This window comes from Cebidichthys violaceus, unplaced genomic scaffold (genome assembly GCF_023349555.1).
Source record: "Cebidichthys violaceus isolate CVI_PGR_0920_01 unplaced genomic scaffold, fCebVio1.0.p SCAF_2, whole genome shotgun sequence".
Lineage (NCBI taxonomy): Eukaryota > Metazoa > Chordata > Actinopteri > Perciformes > Stichaeidae > Cebidichthys > Cebidichthys violaceus.
In genome coordinates this window covers 13773606-13794219 of record NW_027176372.1, presented here as the reverse complement: position 1 = coordinate 13794219, position 20614 = coordinate 13773606, and the positions used below count along the sequence as shown (strand labels likewise).

The window sequence follows — 20614 nt, the reverse complement described above, 5'->3', positions numbered from 1 at the left end:
GCAACGATTATATACTGCACAGAGCACCTGAGGGAAACTCCACTTTCTTTGTCATCATCTTACAATTAATACCATAATTCTATTACATGTTGTCTTACATTCTTATGAAAACTTAATTGAAGGGTAAAACCCATGACTCTGTGACCCACACTGCCTTCACATTGTGTGGGTTAGGGTTCATGGGTTATGGGTTAGGCCATTCAAAGACATTCATTGACGAAAGTGACATGAAGCCTTTTTTTGGGGGGAGCTACGTGCCGGTCTTTTGTTATCTCGATCTGGACTGACATCATGTTTTACCATAAGGAAACAGTTACTCGGTGATTTACAGACATAAAGGCTATTTTTGGAGCTCTCTAGTATCATTAACATGGTCTAGACTGGTATCAACGATACTTTAGTTCACAGTTACTAATTACTCTGTCAAACAGTCTTTCCCAGTCATCACCGCCTTATATTCAACTTTTCTCTTCCTTGTGAGGAAGTGAGGGAATGATGATGGATCACAATACAAAGAGATATTTCATGTGTGATCTGTGTGTTTCTTCAGGAGAGTGTGTACAATGTGGGAATGAATGTCAGAAGGGAAAATCCAAACAGACTACTTTTCACATCAAAGGCAAATATTACAGCCAGGTTCCTCTTTGTTTAGTTGTTATTATAACCATTGTTCTGTTTATATATAAGAATATATAATAATATCAGTAGACATATGTGTGTGTTGTCTTGCATGAATGTTGTAAAAAAAAAAGATAAAATGTTGGTCACAAAAACAGGGGGGTGTGGGGTTAAACCCTTGAAGAAAGGACGATTATGTAACATGTTGAAATGTATGTATTGTATTCAGACCTTTACTCACTCAATAAAAAAAGCATGAAAAACACAATAATATATACTCTTCTTTGACCCCCTTCTCCACAGAATACTTTTTATATAGTCCCTTACTTATTTATTAGGCGCTTACATTTTGATTTATAAATAGGGAAGGAGAAAGATACTTAGCAACGTACAAACAAGTTATCAACTTCCTTTTCTGAAAACTGTGTGAGAACCATGTTTGAGGACGCAGATCGTTGTCTGTGTGCGGTCAAGAAACAGCAGCGTCCACATTATAACTTCTGTCATAGTGACTAGAAACATGTGAAGAGACCTCTTGGTTTACTCATGGACCTATTTAGTCTCCTAGCTGCTGACACATGATGTCATTCATGACTTCATTTACACAAATCTAAATAAATGAATACATCACTTGTGATAGACTGCTTCCCAAAATGTACTTGATGTTGTGTACTTTAACACAAAAGGCAGGTTAAGGAATCTTTAACAGTCTGTTGAAAAAACTTTCCGAGGCTGAGAGACTAATTTACAGAGGGGAAACCCCTGATTTCCTGATGGCCATCTCTGTTGGGTGATGATGTGTTAATAGTTTCAGTTCAGATATGGACCAGCGAACAGGAAACAGCAGCAGTAAAACCATACAGCTTCCTTCAGTGTAAGAGCAAACATTAACTCAGCAGAACACTCCAGAGGCAACCGTCCGCTCCTTAACAGCTGTTCTGACGGAAACCCACCCAGACACAGCTTCCTTGTCTGACATTCTGATGTCATTGACTTTTATTGTGGTTGTGGCTGTTTTATTGTTTTATTGAGTCATGTCATTTAAGAAGAAATTATTTTACAAACTTCAAAGCAGTAACAAACCACCATATATCGGTTATCATATATTTTGTATTATTTTGAATATGTTTATAGTTTTTTTGTTTGTCTTGATAGTAATCAAAGTCAGAGAAAACAAAAAACATTACCTATGAAGAAAAAGATACAATATATTGGAAAGAGGTATATTAAAGAATGCATATTAAATATATTAATGATATATAGGTATCAAACTTGGCAACTGTTTCTATTATGGTAAGGATTGTACAGTAAAACACTGTATTTATTATGAAGGGTAGAAATCAGAACCCTAAAAGAACAAACAATTCATTTGACCTCAGATTTGCTCATGTTGGGCTATTTCCATAAACATAAACATTAATTTGTTAGTAATCAGGTGAAGGTCCTGTCAGTAAGTATTAAGGACAACAAAAAATTGAGGGCTAAAATTTGACCTGGTTGAGTTTATCTCCGGCCCTCAGTCTGAGTCTTTGTCCCTGTTTGGGTGCTTTGGGCAGAGTGTGTGGTGCTGTTTTCTTTTTTCTCCACTTTGTGTCCTCTTGTCTCCTCCTGGTGGCTGCTGCTCATTATTGCAGCGGTGGATAAGCACAGGCTCCTTGTTTGGAGGCGTTTTCTTCATCAACAGCCGCTGCAGCATCTGTTTGTCCGATCGCTCCCGGCGGAAGTCATCCTCATAAACCTTGAGCTGTAGCAATGTCATAACCAGAGACAGTAAAATAATCATTAAATAAAACATGAGAACACACCTAGAGAAATTCAGGAATCAGCAATAAGTTGGTTCATCACCATATATTGTCAAAATCGGCTATTTTAAACCCTGGGAGGAGATGCAGAGCTGTGAAAATATCTATTGAAGGTTTTTTATTTAAATGAGACTTTATTTTAGATCACAATTACTGCTTTTTTAATCATAGCACATTTACATTTAAAAAATGTGTCATCAAGTATGAATGTGGATGTGTATGTCTGTAAGTGTATGTCAGTGAGCGTGTGCCTTTGGCAGAGTGTGCATCTGTGTGGATGAGTACTGTAAAACACTACCTGCTCTTGCAGTAGCGCCACCTGCTGACGAGTCTCCTCCCTCTTCTTCTTCAGCCTCCGGTTCTCCTGGAGTGTGTGTTTGTGGTCGTTATGCTCTGTCTGATATTCTGCTTCATATATCTGGGTCTGCTGACACAAGTCATCAATATGGCAGTGAGCCAATATCAAAGCCATATCTTGCGATCTGCAGATACTTCTTATTTCCCTTTGAGAAAACAGCACCAAGCCACCACTTGGTGGTGCACTTTACCATCTAATTCAAGTTTAAGCATTAAGCAAATCTTTCCCTGGCAACAGTGAGCTGACTTCAGTTTTGCTCTCATCACATCAGAAATAGGAACATCTTTTGATGCTGTGCTGACGAGAGCATCCTCACCTGACATTGCAGTGCCTCAAGCTGCTCTTTTAGATCCTGCACTTCTCGCTGGGAGTCTCCCAGTGCTCCCAGTGGGGTACTTCTACTTAGGCTTTTTCCCTGCCGCCCTTCCTTTGGGCTGGAAGAAGCTGTGAAAAGGGAGGATGAGGGGTTGTATCCAGAGACGTGACTGGGTGACAGGTCGGGGCCTACTGGATGACTGGTGGTGGGCCAAGTCACAGGGCTGCGTATCACAGCACTGAAGCTGCCCTATAGCAAAGATATGAGAAAAAATTATTAACAATATACAAGTCATACTCATGAGAGAATTTTCCACTGACAGGTATAATACCTGTTTGGTAGGTGTGCAGTCTCTGTTTGGGTGGTGCATCCTGCTTTCCATCAATCTGATGTATTCATACAGCTCCTGGTTCTTCTTCAGCTCCTGCATCAAAGACTGCTCATAGTACTCCTTTGCACTCTGCAATCCCAAACACAGCAGAAAACCTCACACACATAAACCACATCTATTATCTTCCATCATCAATACCTCCTCAGCCATAACTCACCGTTTAGGTATTACACCCATGTCCTCCATATCTACAGTTAAAGTACTGTTGTGTGTTTACCTGCTGGTGCTCAACTTTGAGCAACAGTCTGCTGTTGAGCTGTTTGACGGCAGTGCTCTCCAGCTCCAACGCCTCCAGTCTGTGCTGCAGACCCAGCGTGGTGCTGCGGTACACCTGGTCCCAGTTCTCATTCAGCTTCATCAGCTGTAACACACCATCATCATCACATTATCATCAGTGCCATGGCCTCCACTGCAGCCAGCGATAGCAGCAGTCATTCCATCATTACTGTTGTCATTCTCAGTCTGTCCTGAAAACAACGTGGGCATCGGGAAGTAGATTGAGGTCAGTGAGGTGAGAGATGACACAACACACTCTAAATACATCACAGTTTAAAACAGTTGAGAGAATCATTTCTCCTTCTCTTTTTATTAAGCAGCATCCAACTAAAATCAAGAAGCAAAGGTTGTGTAAGTTTAATGATGATTCTTCACAGCTTAGCAGCAGTTTTCACAAAACGCCCACAGTCCTCTGGTTTTTCAGAGAGGACTAAATGTAATGGCCAACATCAGCAATAGAAATGTGGTCCTGTAGAGAATCTGCACCAGTTTAAGGTGATGTTGTACCTCTTTGTTGACTCGGCGAAGCTCAGTGTTCTTGTTGAGCAGCAGCAGTTTCTCCTGGTCAGTGGAGGTGACAGTCATACTCTCAGTGATCAGAGTGACCTGCTCCTCAGTGGACAGCAGCCTGCTGCCACCCACGGGACTCACATCCTCTGTCCTGCATCACACACCAACACACAGATACAGAGAAAATGTTCCATAAATAAAGTCATGATGAAGAACATTAGCAAAGGATTTCCATTAATAAGCAAATACATGTGCGCACAAAAGAACGTCAGAGTACTTTTGAACACCCACTCGCATAGAGTGCACTTACAGAGAATTGAATCGGAGCTATTATGCACACCCACGCACACACATGCATGCAGTCACATTATGCACTGAAGAAACTCAGACACACACATACAGGGTGGTGCATTTTTCACCTTAGCCAATAAGAATCTCAGTTTACTATTAGATGTCTTTGCATATTGATAGCCCCTGGAAACAATATGGGTGATGACACCTGCAAAATGTTGACTTCTATTGAACAACTATTTGCAAAGATTAATAGTCAAACTAGTGTCCTTTCTACCAGCCCTGCTGTGAGGTCTTGTCTAAAAGGCAAAGCTGACAGAGATATAGAGGAGATCTTAAGCCCGGGGGGGTTCTGCCTGCTATGGAAGAATACACATCTCTGAATGTAGCCCCCAGGGCTTCGTCACACAAGCATACTGTAGGACTGCTGTAACCTCAGAGAACTAAGTACTACAAAGAATCACAATCTGCGATCACCTCCCATCCCATTTAAGGATAAACTCCATCGCAAAGACGCATTTTCCTCCACTTATGCACAATGTCCTGCTATGTGAAAACCGGTGTTACACAGAGAATTGTATTAAAGGCAGTACAAATGGAAAAATGCAGGTCTATTTAATGCCAAAAACAGTATTTTTAAAGTTATATATTCCTGAAAAGATACTGACGTTCTATGAACACGTATTGCCCGGTTTAACAGTTTACAATACACATAGGCCACTGGGGGAGTGGGCAGTTTAAACTTTGCTGTGGTTGGGAGCGGGCAGTCAAAAAACAAACTGCGGGTCCTAGGATTTTGCTAGCGCTAACCGGAAGAATGGTGTCAACAAATTAAGTTAAAATGCAGGTAATTACAATTCAAAAGCAAAGCAAGGCAAGTCTGACATTTGGAGACATGTTTCAGTTGTTACTGACAAAGATGGAAATGGACTGGACTTAGTTGCAACAAATGTGTAAAAATATTGATCTACAATGGGCGCAAATCTGGCATCTCTGGGTTGAGGCGACATTGGCCTGGTTGCTCCGTTCTGCCATGTCAAAGTAAGCTCTGCTTTAAAAAAAACCACTTTCTCCTGTACATATGAAAGAAGATGATATCAGGTGATATGTTGTACATTGCTGTAAAGACATTCGGCTGTATAACTCTGTAGCCGGGAAAGGCTTCGTTGACATAAATCAACACGTTGTTAATGTAGCCACTAGATAGCCAACCACTGTATATCTTTATTACCACACAGTAAAACAACATGTTTTCCCTGGGAGAAGACACAAAATCATTTGTCAATATTCCATCTTCTGTGTGAACGTGTATGCATGGTCAGAATGTTAGAAAGTGTAGGCCGGAGCAGACACACACTGAGGAAGCGGGTGATAATGGTCAGGATTCCAGCGGGAGTGGTCTGGAGTCCCGCGCAGAGCTCTACTCTGGGATGATTGAAATAAAAGATTAAACAATATTTTTCCTCTCAAGCTTGAAGCAGTAGTTCAAAATTGTGAAAAAAATAAGCGTACTTGTTTTTGCGAAGAGTTAAATGAGAAGATTGATACCAGTTTAGCATAAAGACATGAAACAGGTGGAAACAGCTGAACTGGCTCTTTCCAAGCAAACAATATCGACAACAACAACAAAAAACGATGGGTTTTGTCGTCGTTTTTTCACTGCCTGGCAACTTTACAATGACGACCCGTATAATTGGCATATTTAGGGCTTTTAGCGCAAACTTGTAAAAGCCCCTGGACAATGTTAAAAATGTGTTGTTATTAAGCTCAGAACAAGGGGATTTTCCTTATTTCCTGAAAAGATGACTTTTCAGAAAAGATAATATCCTAAAACAAGGTTACGTTCACAATAAGTGCTATTTTACAATATATTGCTATTTGTGTGAAACCTAGATAGTCTCATCAGATACTCAAAATTATCTGAAATAAAATCTACACTCTGTACCATCTGTCATCAAGTTCAACAAGGCGGGAACAATCTTTAGTGAAGGCTCTTTATGGACACTAATGAGAGAATTAGCCACACAGAACCAACACTTCTACAGTTTGGGAAGAGTAGGATTAAGTCAGAAACTGAAATGAAACATGAAATGGAGCCATTATTTAGTGGCCAGTATGAGCACAAAATGCTAACATACCCATGCCCAATACCCTGCCTTGGCAAGTCAGCTCTGTGTATTCAGCCATCCTAGTGGGAGCACACCATGCTCCATGTCACTCTGATCCAGAGCCTTTTCTCTTTCAGCTTCACTGACAGCCGATACACACTGTCTGACCCAGTTTCACAAAGTTTTCAATTGTATGCCGCCTTGGAAGGACACCAAAATGCCACTGCTTCCAGCAGCAATATGATAATCCCCTGTCATGGCATATGATAAAGAGAGAGATATTATCTTTCTATCTTGCTGGTGGTAAACCTGAGAAATATCACTCTCGATACGCCTGCGTGTGTTACTGGTCGATGGCCAGTCGGATCCTCTTACATAGGAGAGAAGTGTGCAGTTTCACTATTTCAACATGGTTATTTTAAGGCAGACTAATCATTTGCGTAGGTAGTGTCGTCACGACATTTAGCAAGTGTGCCCACATTAAGAGCCATGAAAGAAGAGACCATGATATACAAAGCTACTTTCAGGTTGATGGCTTGACATTATATAATCGATATCATTGTAATAGCATTTTTTTTTTACAACATGATGAGTATCAGTGTTGTGAAATATTGAACTGAAGGCTACATCTTTATGACCTCATGGGAAACTCAGCAGTCACTCTTTACTCCTCCTCTCATTGAACTTATGAAATATAATTCATCCATAATGGGTTTCTGTTTCTAGAATGTAATACATTACAAATGATGGCCAGATCACATAAGTTTCATTAGTGCAGGAATCCCTGTAAAATACAATACAATATCCCTACAATAAACTTTATACTTACTGTATAATGTTTAACATTTGTTCACAATCAGTCAGACAGGTATTGATGGCTGTAGTTGATGGAGTTGTTATATTAAATTGTTATAGATTATACTATTATGTTCCTGTTTTTGTGTGGACCCCGTAATGTAGGAATGTGAAACATACGTACCATAATTCTTCAGTTGATTTGTGATGCTGTTGCCTCTGAGGGAGGCTGCTGTCGTTCTTTGGTGAGCTTTCTTCCTGTGTTCCTGTAGCTCCTGATGATGATAATGATGAGGAAGACAACAAAGACAACACATCTCCATCCATGATCGTTATAATGTTCAAATCTTCATAAAGTGTAAAGGAAAATTAAAATGCTGCTCTACACATGAGGCAAAGTGTGTCTGCTGAGGACGTGGTGGAAAGTAAATAGTGTCATCAGTATTGATACGTAACAAAAGAGGAAGTAGCCGAGACCTTTAGCCACATGATGCAAAGTTATGAGAATAGGAAGTGACTCTGACAACTGGTTCAGCTTTTCTTTAAAGAGGGCCTGTCCCACTGTAGTGAATTGAATAAATGTATTGTACATATTGTACTCTGATCGTACATTATTTGTAATTTTTATACAGTTGAGATGTTGTTTTGTTTTGACATCATTTGGAGAATCTGGGAAACTCCACTCTGTGTAGGAAGTTGTGTGTGCTTGTTTGTGAATGTGTTGTGTGTCGGTAAGGAGAATGTTGCCTGTTAGCCGAGCTGCTGTCTTATGTTTTAAAATGAGCAATTCAGGAAAGAGCTAATAGCAGGGGAGCTGCATAGATATGCATAATTGCAGAACATGTAATTGATAATAATAGTGACACATACATTTATTCATGACAAATAATAATAGGGTCAGGATGATTGCATTCACTAGTCTGCTCATTATTGGTATTGAAGGAAGTGGGCTGCAGCAGGTTAATTAGGAAATCCCATGTTCATCCGAGGGGCAATCAAGTAAATTAAAGGAATTTTGTAATTGTGTTTCTCTTAGTCAGGCTAAGCTGTCTTTTATTAACACCAAGGAAATTAATTTGCCAACCTCGTCGGCTACACATTATTCTCCAAGAATTGATATAGTTGATATAGTTTAAGGTATGTTGAGAGTTCAAAGGATATTAGAGACAACTCTACTTATCAGTGAAACTTGTCAGCATCTTTTCTCTAGGAACCGGATAATATTCTGTGTACTAAGATAAAAACAGAGACAGATGTTTTTTTTAAATAGGTTGATGCACAAAAACTGAGCTGGATATTTACGTACGTTACATTTAAATTATGCTTGGAGAATGCATGAGAGATGAGAAAAAGCTCTTGCCCAAGATACATTTTAGGTTGTAGTTGGTGTTTTTATTTAGTTTTTCTATACACAGTATGTTACTGAAAAAATGATTGTTACATTTTTTATGTTTGATATATAATGGTATCTTCCATCACAGGTGGGTTGGGCAAAATGTCAGAAAAAACAGTCAGAAATGCCGTATAGATTATAGCTATAGAGTGGCGTTAAGGTAAAATTAAGATCACATATATAATGTACTATAGAAAACATATTTAACACTAGCATATTTAATCATTTTCATTTTGTTTAAAATTTGTGGTATTGAATTTTCATTCAACGGTAGCTCGGACTGGTAACATCATGTGATGCAGCGAAGTGAGTATTTCTTGAGTTCACTTCAGTATGAACAGTCTGCTGGTAATGACATACTAATTGTTAATTTAGTAGGCAGTATGCAGATCATACAGTTTGCATATGTAATATTCAGTATGTTAGTATGCGATATTGAAAACAACCTGAATGGTCTGAGTGACAATACTAACATCCTGATGTTTAATAGATATGTTTACCAAGTTCACCATCTTAGTTTAGGCCTTTAGCAGGCAATTAGCATTCAATTAGCATTCAACACAAAGTACAGCTGAGGCTCATGGGAATGTCATTAGCTTGGCAGCTATTTATCATAAAGCACAGCATTGGACAAATTCAAATTTTCACTTGACGGTGGTGAACAGTCAGGGACCTTCAAAGTGATTCATCTGGAGGGGGACAAAATGTATGTACCAAATTTCATAGCAGTCCATCCAATCGTATCAGTTTAGACCAAAATGGGCTCATGGGAGAAGTTTACATTCAGGGCAGAATTCTCCTTATCTTGAGGCAACAAATCTACTTGGGGCAACAAATCTTCTAAGTTAAGATTGTGGTTTGGGTAAGAATAAACACTTTCTTGCAGAAAGTCCAAAAGGCAAACTCCCATGTGCCCAATGTGGAGGACTGACAGACACCATTTCACTCGCGCGCTTAAAATATATATCTTACTAACTAGTTCTTTGATTCGCAGTAAAAGAGATGATAGAGTAGTCATAAAATAACTATTTCCATTACATTTCTGACCCTGTTACCTCAATTTAGACAAGAACATTGGTGGAAAAAAACAAGAGTTAGAGTGTTGTTATCTACTGTGGTATCCAGAGGGCAGAGTCAAAGTTTCTGTCATTTTAGCATCTGATGCACCACCATGAGATAAAAGAGGCAACAAAATGTGTCATTCGCTCCGACTTGCTCCAGTGATTCCATTCACATGCCTGTGCCATCTATCATGGATGGCAGTCAGTATTGCTGTGCCAAGCAGAGGCTTTGCTGGGAGGCCCAATGAGGGAGTAGCGATGCAATGCCTTTATTGACCCAAGCTTCTGTCAAGTCAAGGACAAATGGGCTGCTGCTCCATTGGGGGATTGACTTTTAGTCCAACAGGAGATTGTGGAGAGGAATAGAGACTGTCCCATGTAGTGAGGACAGCTGAGAGGTGGATAGTTCTCCTGGGTTACTGTTGCTCCTAATGTGAGCTGAATTCCTCATCAGCAGCTAAAAGAAGAAAGTCTAGGTTTTGGAAATGTATTGGACCAAATTGGGCTATTTAGCACTTGGTCTCTCTGCAGAGCCACCCTGACCCTAACAGTTGCTTCACCTTTTAAGTCTCAAGCTGCAATAGCTTGGCCAACTCAACCGGGGTCAATAATTGAATTTGAGCAACTGTTCCAGGTTCAGTGACTGAGTGCATCTCTGTATGTCTTAACTAAGAGACTGATGTGTGTGTGTGTGTGTGTGTGTGTGTGTGTGTGTGTGTTTCTGAGTTGCATGACTATGGGTGAGTGTGAGAGTGAAAATGTAGACCCCGGGGAATTTCTGTCAAAGTGTAACAATGCATTACACTGTCCTCTCGTGGTTTACCACAAAGGGACGTGACTCACAGGGTAGCATACATGCAAGCTTGCGTTCACTCACACCCGCATGCATACACACACACACACACACACACAAGTACTGAATTAGTGTGCTACAGCTCTCGGGACCAGTGCAGCAGAATTGCCTATAATAAACTGCTCTGACTAGTAAGTCAAGAAATGACAGGGAGTGAATTCCGTGTAGATCCACAAAGAGCAGTGTTACATCACAAAGATTTATTCATGTATTATTTATTTCCTATGCATGACACACTGTCACATTAATTATATTTTGAACATATAAAATGTTGATTTGTGTGCATCCCATAAGAATGCATGAAGCAATGAGAGAGAAAGCGTGAGATGAGGCATAAAACATCTGTGTCCTCCAAAGAAGATGAATGTATTAGCATGCAGACTAATGCAACTGAAGGCCATTTTGAATGCAAAGGCTGTCAATAATAGAAAAGGCTCTTTAATTAAGCGTCTGATGGAACACGGCCTTCCCCTGCTGGTAATATCAGCACGAAGAGAAAATCGTAGGAATGGAAAAGAAACTGTTGTTTAAAAGCACAAAGCAAAATGTGTGCTATTTCCAGCTTTGAGTACTGAGTAAGATCAAGGTTCCTCATCTGCTTGCAGCATTTCAGCATACATGTCTGGCACTGGAAAACAAACAGGGAATCTATAAGTTGAATGTGTCATTGGAAGATAGTTGATATTGTACAGATAAGAAATACACACTTTTAAATTGATATTGATCACATGTAATTATGCACTGCGTAACACATCTGAAGGTATTACCCCACAACAACATTCACAACAAAGATTGCTGCAAAGTCAGAGACAAGACAGACTAAAATATGTTCGTTAGATAAAGTATTGCCAGGCAGGTTCAAAGGCTGATAGAGAGTTATTGCTTTGAACTATTGAACAATTAAACAATACATTTGGTGGGGTGGGGTGGGGTGGTAGTGGCAGAGGGCGTCAGTGCCCCCATAATATTAAGCCTGGACCCCGTTGCTGCCTCTCTAACTGTGGCAAATGTTTTCGTTCACTTTTCACACATTTATCCCCACAGGGGAAATTGTGACTATTCATAGCAGTTGTAAATTGTACTGAATGAGTATTGTTGTTTTAATTGTTATATTATATCATATATTGTTGTTGTTGTTATATGTTGTTGTCGTGCTGTTAGACTTTTGGAGAACCAAACCTATAGGGGTAGATGGTCTTATTATATAGTGCTTTTCTAGTCTAAGCGACTACTCAAAGTGCTTTACAACACAAGTCAGCATTCACCCTTTCACACACACATTCGTACACTGGTGACAGAGGCTATAATAGGTCACAAGGTGAACATTCACACTGGGCCGGCTGTGACTTAGTGTGAGAGCGGGTTGTCCTTCACTCAGAGGATCGGCGGGTCGATCCCCGGCTCCACTAGTGAAGGTCGATGGACTGTACTTAATCCCGAATTGCTCACGAGGGCTGTTCCAGCGGTGTGTGAATGGGTGTGAATGCTTACTTAGTCCTGATGGATAGTGGCACCTTGCATTCACACCCATTCATGCACTGCCATCACTGTATGAATGGGTGAATGGGTGAATTATGTTCCATAATGTTAACACAGAGATTTCAGTTTGTTTTGAGTCAATCACACATGCAGGGCTTTTGTTTTGAATCAATTGCACATACACTATCCTGCTACTGTGGATTAATCCCCAGCTAAAAATAGGACAATTTCCTTTTGTCTAAGTAACGCATGATGAAAACTACAGGGCCCAGCTGTGGTTTTTTTTTTGGAACTGCTTTCATTTCTTATGCGATTTGTTGACAATAACAAAGAAAGAATACTGTTGGCTTTATCATTCAACCTTCGACTTATGCTTTTCTTTTCTATGTGTGAATTTCTAGTTCAACATTCAGAGGCCCTTCTGATTGCATCTGAAAAACCCTCTGTTACAGGAAGGAGGGCAGACTGAGTCCAGCAAAGTTTTAATGTGCCACTTGCTATTAATTTGGCCAGTTAATCACAAATGCTTCCTATTCTTCACTAACTAAACTTTTAATGCCCCCATTAAGAATTGATATCACCCTGCTTTGCACTTCTACATGGGTGAGCTCATTAGGGAAAATCTCTGAACATGGCTCTTCCCTGCCCGGCCATGACACAATACATCAAAGTCCCGGTTTACTGTCTGGATTATATTGTTGGAGAATAAATCTAGTCCACTTAAATCAGTAGCCCAGTCAGGTCCATAATTATCTCCGTGTGTAATCTTGATCTCAATCTTAAATTATATATATGTCCTTAATTTATTTTTCCTCAGTCTTTCTGTCCTTTCTTGCATGCTTGGAAGGTCCTTCCCTCTGTCCTTCCCTTCTATCTTTTCTCCTTTATTTCTTTAGCATGACAAAGAGACGAGAGCCAAACACTTAGCAAATCTGGCCTATACCTCTTATGACCCCTATTTATCTGCTGTAGAAATTATATCAGGGGACACCATGACGGAGCAGCACTGTGTTCTTCTGCTACTTAAACTGTGAATCACAATCACAGTGCAGTGGGAGAGCTAGAGTGAAATTCTGTCTGGATCTTTTTCATTTAAATTAGAAATTGAGCTGAGCTAGACCTGCTCTGCCTATCACACTGACTTGCGGAGGAAGAGGAAGGGGGCCCCGAGTCACATAAACATCCATCAACAAATGAATCTGTCCTGTGTGTGTTTGTGTGTAGAGAATGAATATTGTACAGGTAACTGGGTGTTTATAAGCGTGAGGAGCTTGCAATGCGTGAGAAGCTTGCAATATCACACCAGGCTGCATCCGAAAGATTTCATTTCCAACATCCCCCTGCTTCCTAATCTGTGTGCCAGTTTAGAGCTGGAGAGTCGAATTGAGAGAGAAAGGAAAGGGTTGCATTGAACATGCAAAGCATCAAAGTACCTGGAAAGATTTCTGAGCAAAGAATCAAACAAAAATAGACTCTTGGCAACATAAAATTGAACCACCACTGGGTAAATTTTACCCCTTTCATCACTACCTTTTACTGGAATGGATGCAAAATACGGATCAATTACAATATTTGTAGCGTATTCACAAAATCTTACATCCTCACACAATTGTGTGCATTCATACATGTATGCATGCTAGCCTTTACTACATACATCATCTGTAAAGTTCATCCTGGACACAGAGAAACCTAACACCAGGTGATAATCAACCATGGGACAGTAAATCAGTGTCATTCATGTGCTGATCACTGGACCAACTTGTGACCTCATGAACAACCGAGCCAAGTATTGATCCTCACCTGCAGACTTCACACTGGCCATGACAATAATCACACTCATAACTCTGCTCTGCTGCATCTGCAGAGCTACTAAGTCCAGCAGTGGTTACTATATTTTACATGTCATATTTCCTGGCCAGCCCCTTATTGCATTACAATTGCTCAACCATATGAATGAATGTATAGAGGAGCACATACTTGCTGAGACAACAGAAATTCCCATTACAATCATTTCAGAACAGTGTGTGGCCATTATGGGCAGGAGTAAAATAAATAGGAAGTCCATGGCCTGTGAAATATGTATTTGTATGCCGCACATTGCATTGGTGAAATGTTGTGTGTATATGTGCGTTGGCTAAAAGAATATGAAGTCTGTGAGCTGAACGGGGTGGGGGGAGCCTGCCGGCTCTGGATCAGCCTGACATAATCAATGAGATCAATTAACATAGGGCCCGACTGAAAGCAAACACTATATCAAATCCATTTGTAATCCACTGTGTTTCTTCAGTGTGTGTGTATATGTGCATTTTTGCACAGGTGCATGTGAATAATTCCAAGATTAGCACACAATATCTAGTAAAAGAAAAAGTGAAAAAAGATTAGAAGTAATTTCCCCTTGCTGGCAGAAGACCAGCTGAAGAAAGAAAGAAAGAAAGAAAGACAGAAAGGGCAAATATTTAACGGCTCTCTATACAGGATTCAGAAAATGAATGTAGCATTAAACAACTATCTTTGCTATGTAAAGCTATAGTGGAGTAATGTCTACTTGAGCAGAGAATGAAGTCGCAGTTCCACTGTGTGTGCTGTAATATGAGATTCTCTTTGCTTTCTTTACATAGAAAGCATTCTTTGCATGCCTTTTAGTGCATATTAGTGCATGTAAGCGAGCCTAACTAGCTAGCTAATGGCCGCCGCTCTGCACTGTGTCGTCATCAGTAGCGTGAAGTCCCGACAGAGAGACACCGACAGTGGGCTTCCATGGAATGCTGATGTACCAGACATAGATGAGATATTTTCATCACCATTATCTGCAAACGAAGTGGGGGTGACCTTAAGCAGCGGTGAGGCATTGGTGGCTGGGGAGCAGACTTGCCACTGAATGCTGCTCTCTGTATGGTCGAGCACTTGAAGCATAGGTCGTGAAGATTCGTCCCAGCGATGAGGCCAGGACATGACGAGCACTGACGTTCTAGAAGCGGTGACTCCATCAGTGGAGATGAGCAGTCAGTGGGCAAATCCAAAGTTGTTGAAGAAAAAAGGATGTTGAACAGTGGTGTGTGCTGCCTAATATACTGTTGGGTTTGCACGTATTCGGGTTTGTATGTCCCAATTGGACGTTTACGTGTATGCAAATTTTCAGTGGGAGAATGTGTGCTTGTGATTGGAGGAGAGTATTACCCATTGAGGCCAATAAAGGGCGGAGCCTATATGAGTCCCTGACAAGTCCAAAACTGACGCTAGAAGGCCAACACATAGTTTGAAGCGTAGGGCCACTGACCCAGCTATGGTATTTGACGAGTTGGAAGTGTAACATGTTGGCCTTCGTCTCAACTTAATTAATGTTGTCTTAACTAGGAGACAACACAAGCAGCCAAAACTGACCAATCACAGTGGTTTTCACAGGCTGAGCAGTCCTCCCCGTGCCCATTAAATTAACTTTGTCTTCGTAAAGTGCCACTGTGGAGTGCCACTTTGAATGAAACCTTAAAACCTTTTAAGCCCGAGAGTCACCCATTTGGACGCAGAGTACATAAAAACTTAGAGAGTTTTGTGTTAAAAGTAACTGGCAGAGAACCCACGAAGAACGAATATAATGATGTTATAGTTCTGCAGAAACCTCAGCGTCCTGGGAACAACATGAACTCGGTCACTTCTACATGAGACAAACACATCTCCCATCAGCCAAGCAAACAAATAACAAAATATCATAAATCATACTCGATATGACTGGAAAAGACCGGAAAAAACAGCTGCTACACTCCGTTAGCAACATGCTACCTACGAACATGCAGCATGAAAAAGCATGTCCGCTTGACGGAGATTACGGACATATCTTCCATTTCTCTCTCCGGTAAACCATCGCAGAGATATTCAGCTTCGAACACAAAAAGTCACACAGCTTTCATCGAATATTGTACTCACTGTTGGTCGAATCTCAGCGAAAAAATTAAATATCTCCGTACTTCCACTGCTTGGTATGTCCAGCTGCATGTGCTCCGTGTGAATCCGTTCGATTCGTGTCTCTCCGACACTCCTCGGCTTCTTGGGAGGGTTGGAAGCTCAGCAAATTAGATTTCAGAGATGGGACGTTTTTTAGCTTTATTGGCTAATAGTGCTGTCAATCAATCTAGCTTTCAATTCCAGGCAATTCTATTGGCTCCTACGGTTCGAAGGAGGTCTCAATGGTGAAAATCGGAGAAAGGGGGGCTGAGATACAGCCCTAAACAGAGAGAGTGGGCTGAATCTGAAGCAGTATGTGACCATAAACTAAACAACTAAAAAGGGCTTCGAAAGAGCTTAAAACACTCAAAAAAGGTCCAATCTTCTGTCTTTTGATTCATTGAACATCAGGAGTGATACATATAAGTGATATAGAGTGTTTTTGAATTAAAAAAATACTTTTTTATTCAAAATTGGAATATTTAATCAGTTTTTTAATTTTATATGCTCTATATTTTATAAATGTTTCACTGCATCTATGTATAACTGTGTATAGAGAGCCTTTATCAGTTGTTATAAGAGCTGGGAATATTTTAAATCTTGGATTTCCATAATTTCCAAAAACCAATATCCTGAAATTGCTGTTTTTCCAGGGCGAGTTTTAGAATTGTCCAAGTTGTGCTGTGTTCCATCCTTATCTTATGTTAACCTGTAACATGTATACTGATATTTCCATGACTTTTCACATCTCAAAAATATATTAAAAAAAAAAAAAATATATATATATATATATATATATATATATATATTTATTTTTTTTAAATTTAATTATACACTTAATTAGGTATTTCTTATTCGAGCTGAGGCCTGCAAATAGGCCTTGTTTTTAAAAGGTTTTAAGGTCTGCCTGCACTTTACCTGTCCAAAGAGACCAGATGTGTTGATGTGACACCTTTCAGTCAGTCATGTGTTCAAGGTAAGGTAAAAAACAGCAATTTATTATATTTACTGTTGGTCTTATTGGGTTGACAGGGAAAATTAGATAATTATTCTGTGAGATAAATTACTGCTTTGGGTCTGTGATAGTATATGAGGGCATTATCCAGACAGACTTTAGACAGTAAGTGTCTGCCTGTGCCTGCTTTTCATTTACTCAAAGCCAATATGACTATTTATGTGGGGCACTGGGAAATGATAAATGATGGTGTGCTGCCTAATAAATATGAAATCCCAGGATCATTAGCTTGATTAGATTGGAGGGAAAAGTGCATAATCAGCCCATGGATGCACTGTAGTCAGGGAGCCATTGATATTATTGCATCAGCTCACCCTCAGAAAGACAGAGATAGTTTGAGAGACAGAGGGAGAGACGGTTAGAGACAGGGGGGATATGAGAGAGAAAGAGAGAAATTATTATTTCAATAATGGACAGCGAGCAGGCCGAAGCAATTACAGAATATGGCTGTCTATTTAGCATTGGAATTGGAGCACTATTGCCATGTATAGCGAGATTGTTTAGTCTTGGAGCTTGGAGAAGACTGCAGGATGTAAAGCAGGGGAAGAGGAGGAACAAATAAAAAAGGTTCCTGTCAGTAGAAGTGTACAAAGGCAAGGAGAGGGAAAACAGAGGAGATGAAGACAAGCTTTCTTGTGTCAAATGTATTGCGCTGACATCACATTACATCCAGTGTTGCCTTTACCTTTAAGCTTCTAGCTTAAATTCAGAGGTGGTGGAGAAGCGCTGCCATGGAGTGCTGCAGTGGGCCATCCCTCCAGCCCGCTGACAGAGCAGTCGATGTGTTTAATCAACCAAAGACAAGATATAGGGAAACAGGCTCTGCATCAAAGAAGTGCTGATACATTGATTAACTTCACCTCCAGCCATAACAGCCTATCTGATTTGCCTGATCCAGGGCAGCCAGGAGCACACATACGGTCGTCATGACGGAGAGAGAGAAAGATAACCTGAAAGAGGAGGTATTTAGCAGGAAATGGAGGATGTGTGCTGCTAAAAGATCAATATGGCTCTAACATCAGGGCAACATAGAATTGATCTAGACTTCCTGTTCAATCTGAGGGTTCCTAATTTCAAATACCAGCTTCGTCCTGAATATGAAATGTGAAATTACAAAGTATCACAACCAGCAACGCTGAAGGTAAATCTCCCCTCATCTTCTAATGCCCGTCTAGATTTCGAAGCTGTTCACCAAATCATAGAGATCAGTTATTATCTCCTCAATACTAGGGCTCTGTCTTATTTCCACTGCGTCCTTGTGGGACCTTAAAAATGAGAAATAGAAGATGTCATTGTCTTTCATGGGACAGTAACTTTTCCCAAGCAGTTTTCTTTGAGCAATAGAAGTATGAGGATACATGAGGGCTTACAGGATGAGATGAAACAATCTAACTACTTGTGTATGGATGAAATTGGTCCCCATACACAAGTATACATGTCCATCATATATGTCCATCATATCAACATCAGACTTTCAAAATAAGCCACTGAGCTAATTGTGTCTAAAGAGGATTTTTTTGGAGCAGATTTCAGTGTGAGTGTAGGAAATGGGTTTTCTGTAATGTATTTATCCTTTGACATGGTCCTTCTTTCATATGAATACACCATAGAAGATAAACCCTACACATTTTTTGCCTCATATATTCAAAGAGAATAACAGCAAAACTAGATTTCTTTGAGGATATGGCTTGTAAGATTACATTTCCTTTTACATCATCCTTTCTCATCTACTCCGAGTCCTCCAACTCCCAGAAAATGGGCTGATGGAGGCACTGCTGCAACCCTCTAGGTTTTCTTATCCGTCCCACTGCCCCTCGCCCAGGCCCAGCATCGTTAACTCACCGCAGGCCTAATTGGGCTGTGTCTAATAACTGCGTCCCCCAGGGTGTGCTCTAACGAATAGAGAATATAATTAATGCCACGGTGACGGATATTGGCTCACAGCCCTTAGGCAGGAGCTGCTCAGCATTCGACTTCTTAACCAACTTATCTCCGTCTGTCTCTACATCCAGTCCACTGAGCGACCACAGCATTATAAGCATTGTCTTTTCGCCCAAGTTTCACAAGTGAGCTTTGCTTTGAGCGTTCTGAAAAAGCTACAGATGCGTAAACTTCCATTTGAGATAGCTGATCATGTGAGACCCTGAAATGACTGGAATTATATTGACATTAATCTTATTGTAAACAATACTGAGGCTGTCTGCCCCACCGTGCTTTGGCCTTTTTTTCTATTTGCAGGACTTACTGTGAATTTTTAAGCATGTTTGTGCGTGCTTGACTGGCTGTGGGTGGATGCGTGAGTGTGTGGTACCAGTGCTGTGTCAGCATATGTGTCAATGAGGCATCCAGGTGAATCCAGCAAAAGACGGAGGAGTGAATAGCCAGCTGCTCTGCCCCTCAGTGGGCACACCTACAGGCATCCATCTAGCTGTCCAGCGCTCTGTCACGCCTCACAGGAAGACGCTGATGGATTCACCCTGGATCTTGCCCTTTCTCTCCTCTCTCTTAGTTGCTCCTCTCTGCCCTCCCGTCTCCATCTGTCTGCCATCTGCTCCATCCTTCCAACTTCCTCGCTCCCATGTGACCTCAAGTACAGTTTCATTTCAGTTTGGTGCAGGAGTTCCGAACTTATTAATTCAGTCAATCCATCTGCTGCTGAAACATGAGGGTTCACCTTATTTTCTGGGCATTTTGAGCTTTGAAATAACACTTCGTAGGTTTGGAAAGATAAGTACTTTGTGCCACATTACCGGCCTCCAGTGGTAGATTGTGACCACTACATCTCACAGGTTTGATTACCTCCAGTTTGACTGGCAGGTTCTCTGGCCAGGCATGAGTCCAGGGTAAGCTCTTAATGAGCATCCGGTAAGGAAGAAAATGAGAGAGGAGTGGAGTAGAGGATAAGAAGACCTGGAGAGGAGAGGAAAAAAAAGAGAAAGAGAGAGAAACAAAGTTGGCAGGATAAAGAGCTGCAGTAAATGGGCTACAAAAAAAAGAAGTTATAACAAGGTGTTGCTCTGTTGCCTCAGTTGGCTAGATGTTAAGCAAGGCTGGTATGTAACGCTTTGGCAGAAGGATTAGAGAGTGAAAAAGCATCTGCACAACGAGAGGCCCACTAATGACCATGCTAGAGATTATGTCTGTCTTTGACCAAAGAAACTCTTAGTTGACCAACACTAATGCAATTATGTCAACTTATCAAGGATCAAAGATCTGTAAAACTGATTTTCTCCACTAAGAAACAAACAAAAACACCACTTTTAATCTTGTGTTTACCAGAGATGTGTTCATAAGTTTCTTGGAAATAAGTTAATTAGCATGAGAAAGCATAAAAAACGACTTATCAACTAAATAAATCTTAGTCGACTACAACCAAAATGCCCAATTAGTAGACTAATCACCTAAGAGG

General features: G+C 40.6%; 1 protein-coding gene across 3 annotated transcripts; it reads right to left on the bottom strand.

Moving 5' to 3' along the window:
- Positions 1–1582: 1582 nt before the first annotated feature.
- On the bottom strand, positions 1583–16221 carry si:ch211-153b23.7 (TNFAIP3-interacting protein 1). 3 transcript variants are annotated; one of them, XM_068715397.1, is made up of 8 exons: positions 16173–16221; positions 7650–7740; positions 4269–4422; positions 3703–3846; positions 3426–3554; positions 3095–3343; positions 2719–2847; positions 1583–2362 (listed from the first exon to the last, which is right to left on the bottom strand). In XM_068715397.1, exons 3-8 carry the CDS (start codon positions 4344–4346, stop codon positions 2135–2137), a joined length of 957 nt encoding a protein of 318 aa, XP_068571498.1. In that variant the 5' UTR covers positions 4347–4422; positions 7650–7740; positions 16173–16221; the 3' UTR covers positions 1583–2134. The 3 variants fall into 3 exon arrangements, with proteins under 3 accessions (XP_068571498.1, XP_068571496.1, XP_068571497.1); XM_068715395.1 differs by lacking the exon at positions 16173–16221 and having other exon boundaries at positions 7650–7883; XM_068715396.1 differs by lacking the exon at positions 16173–16221 and having other exon boundaries at positions 2719–2844; positions 7650–7883.
- Positions 16222–20614: the final 4393 nt, after the last annotated feature.

Excerpts from the sequence above, each read along its gene's own strand:
- si:ch211-153b23.7 (XM_068715395.1), bottom strand. The coding sequence starts at position 7,792 with ATGGATGGAGATGTGTTGTCTTTGTTGTCTTCCTCATCATTATCATCA. Across the intron at positions 4,423-7,649 it reads AAATCAACTGAAGAATTATG|GACAGAGGATGTGAGTCCCG; the intron begins GTACGTATGTTT and ends TGTGTGATGCAG. Across the intron at positions 3,847-4,268 it reads TTCGCCGAGTCAACAAAGAG|CTGATGAAGCTGAATGAGAA; the intron begins GTACAACATCAC and ends GGTGTGTTACAG.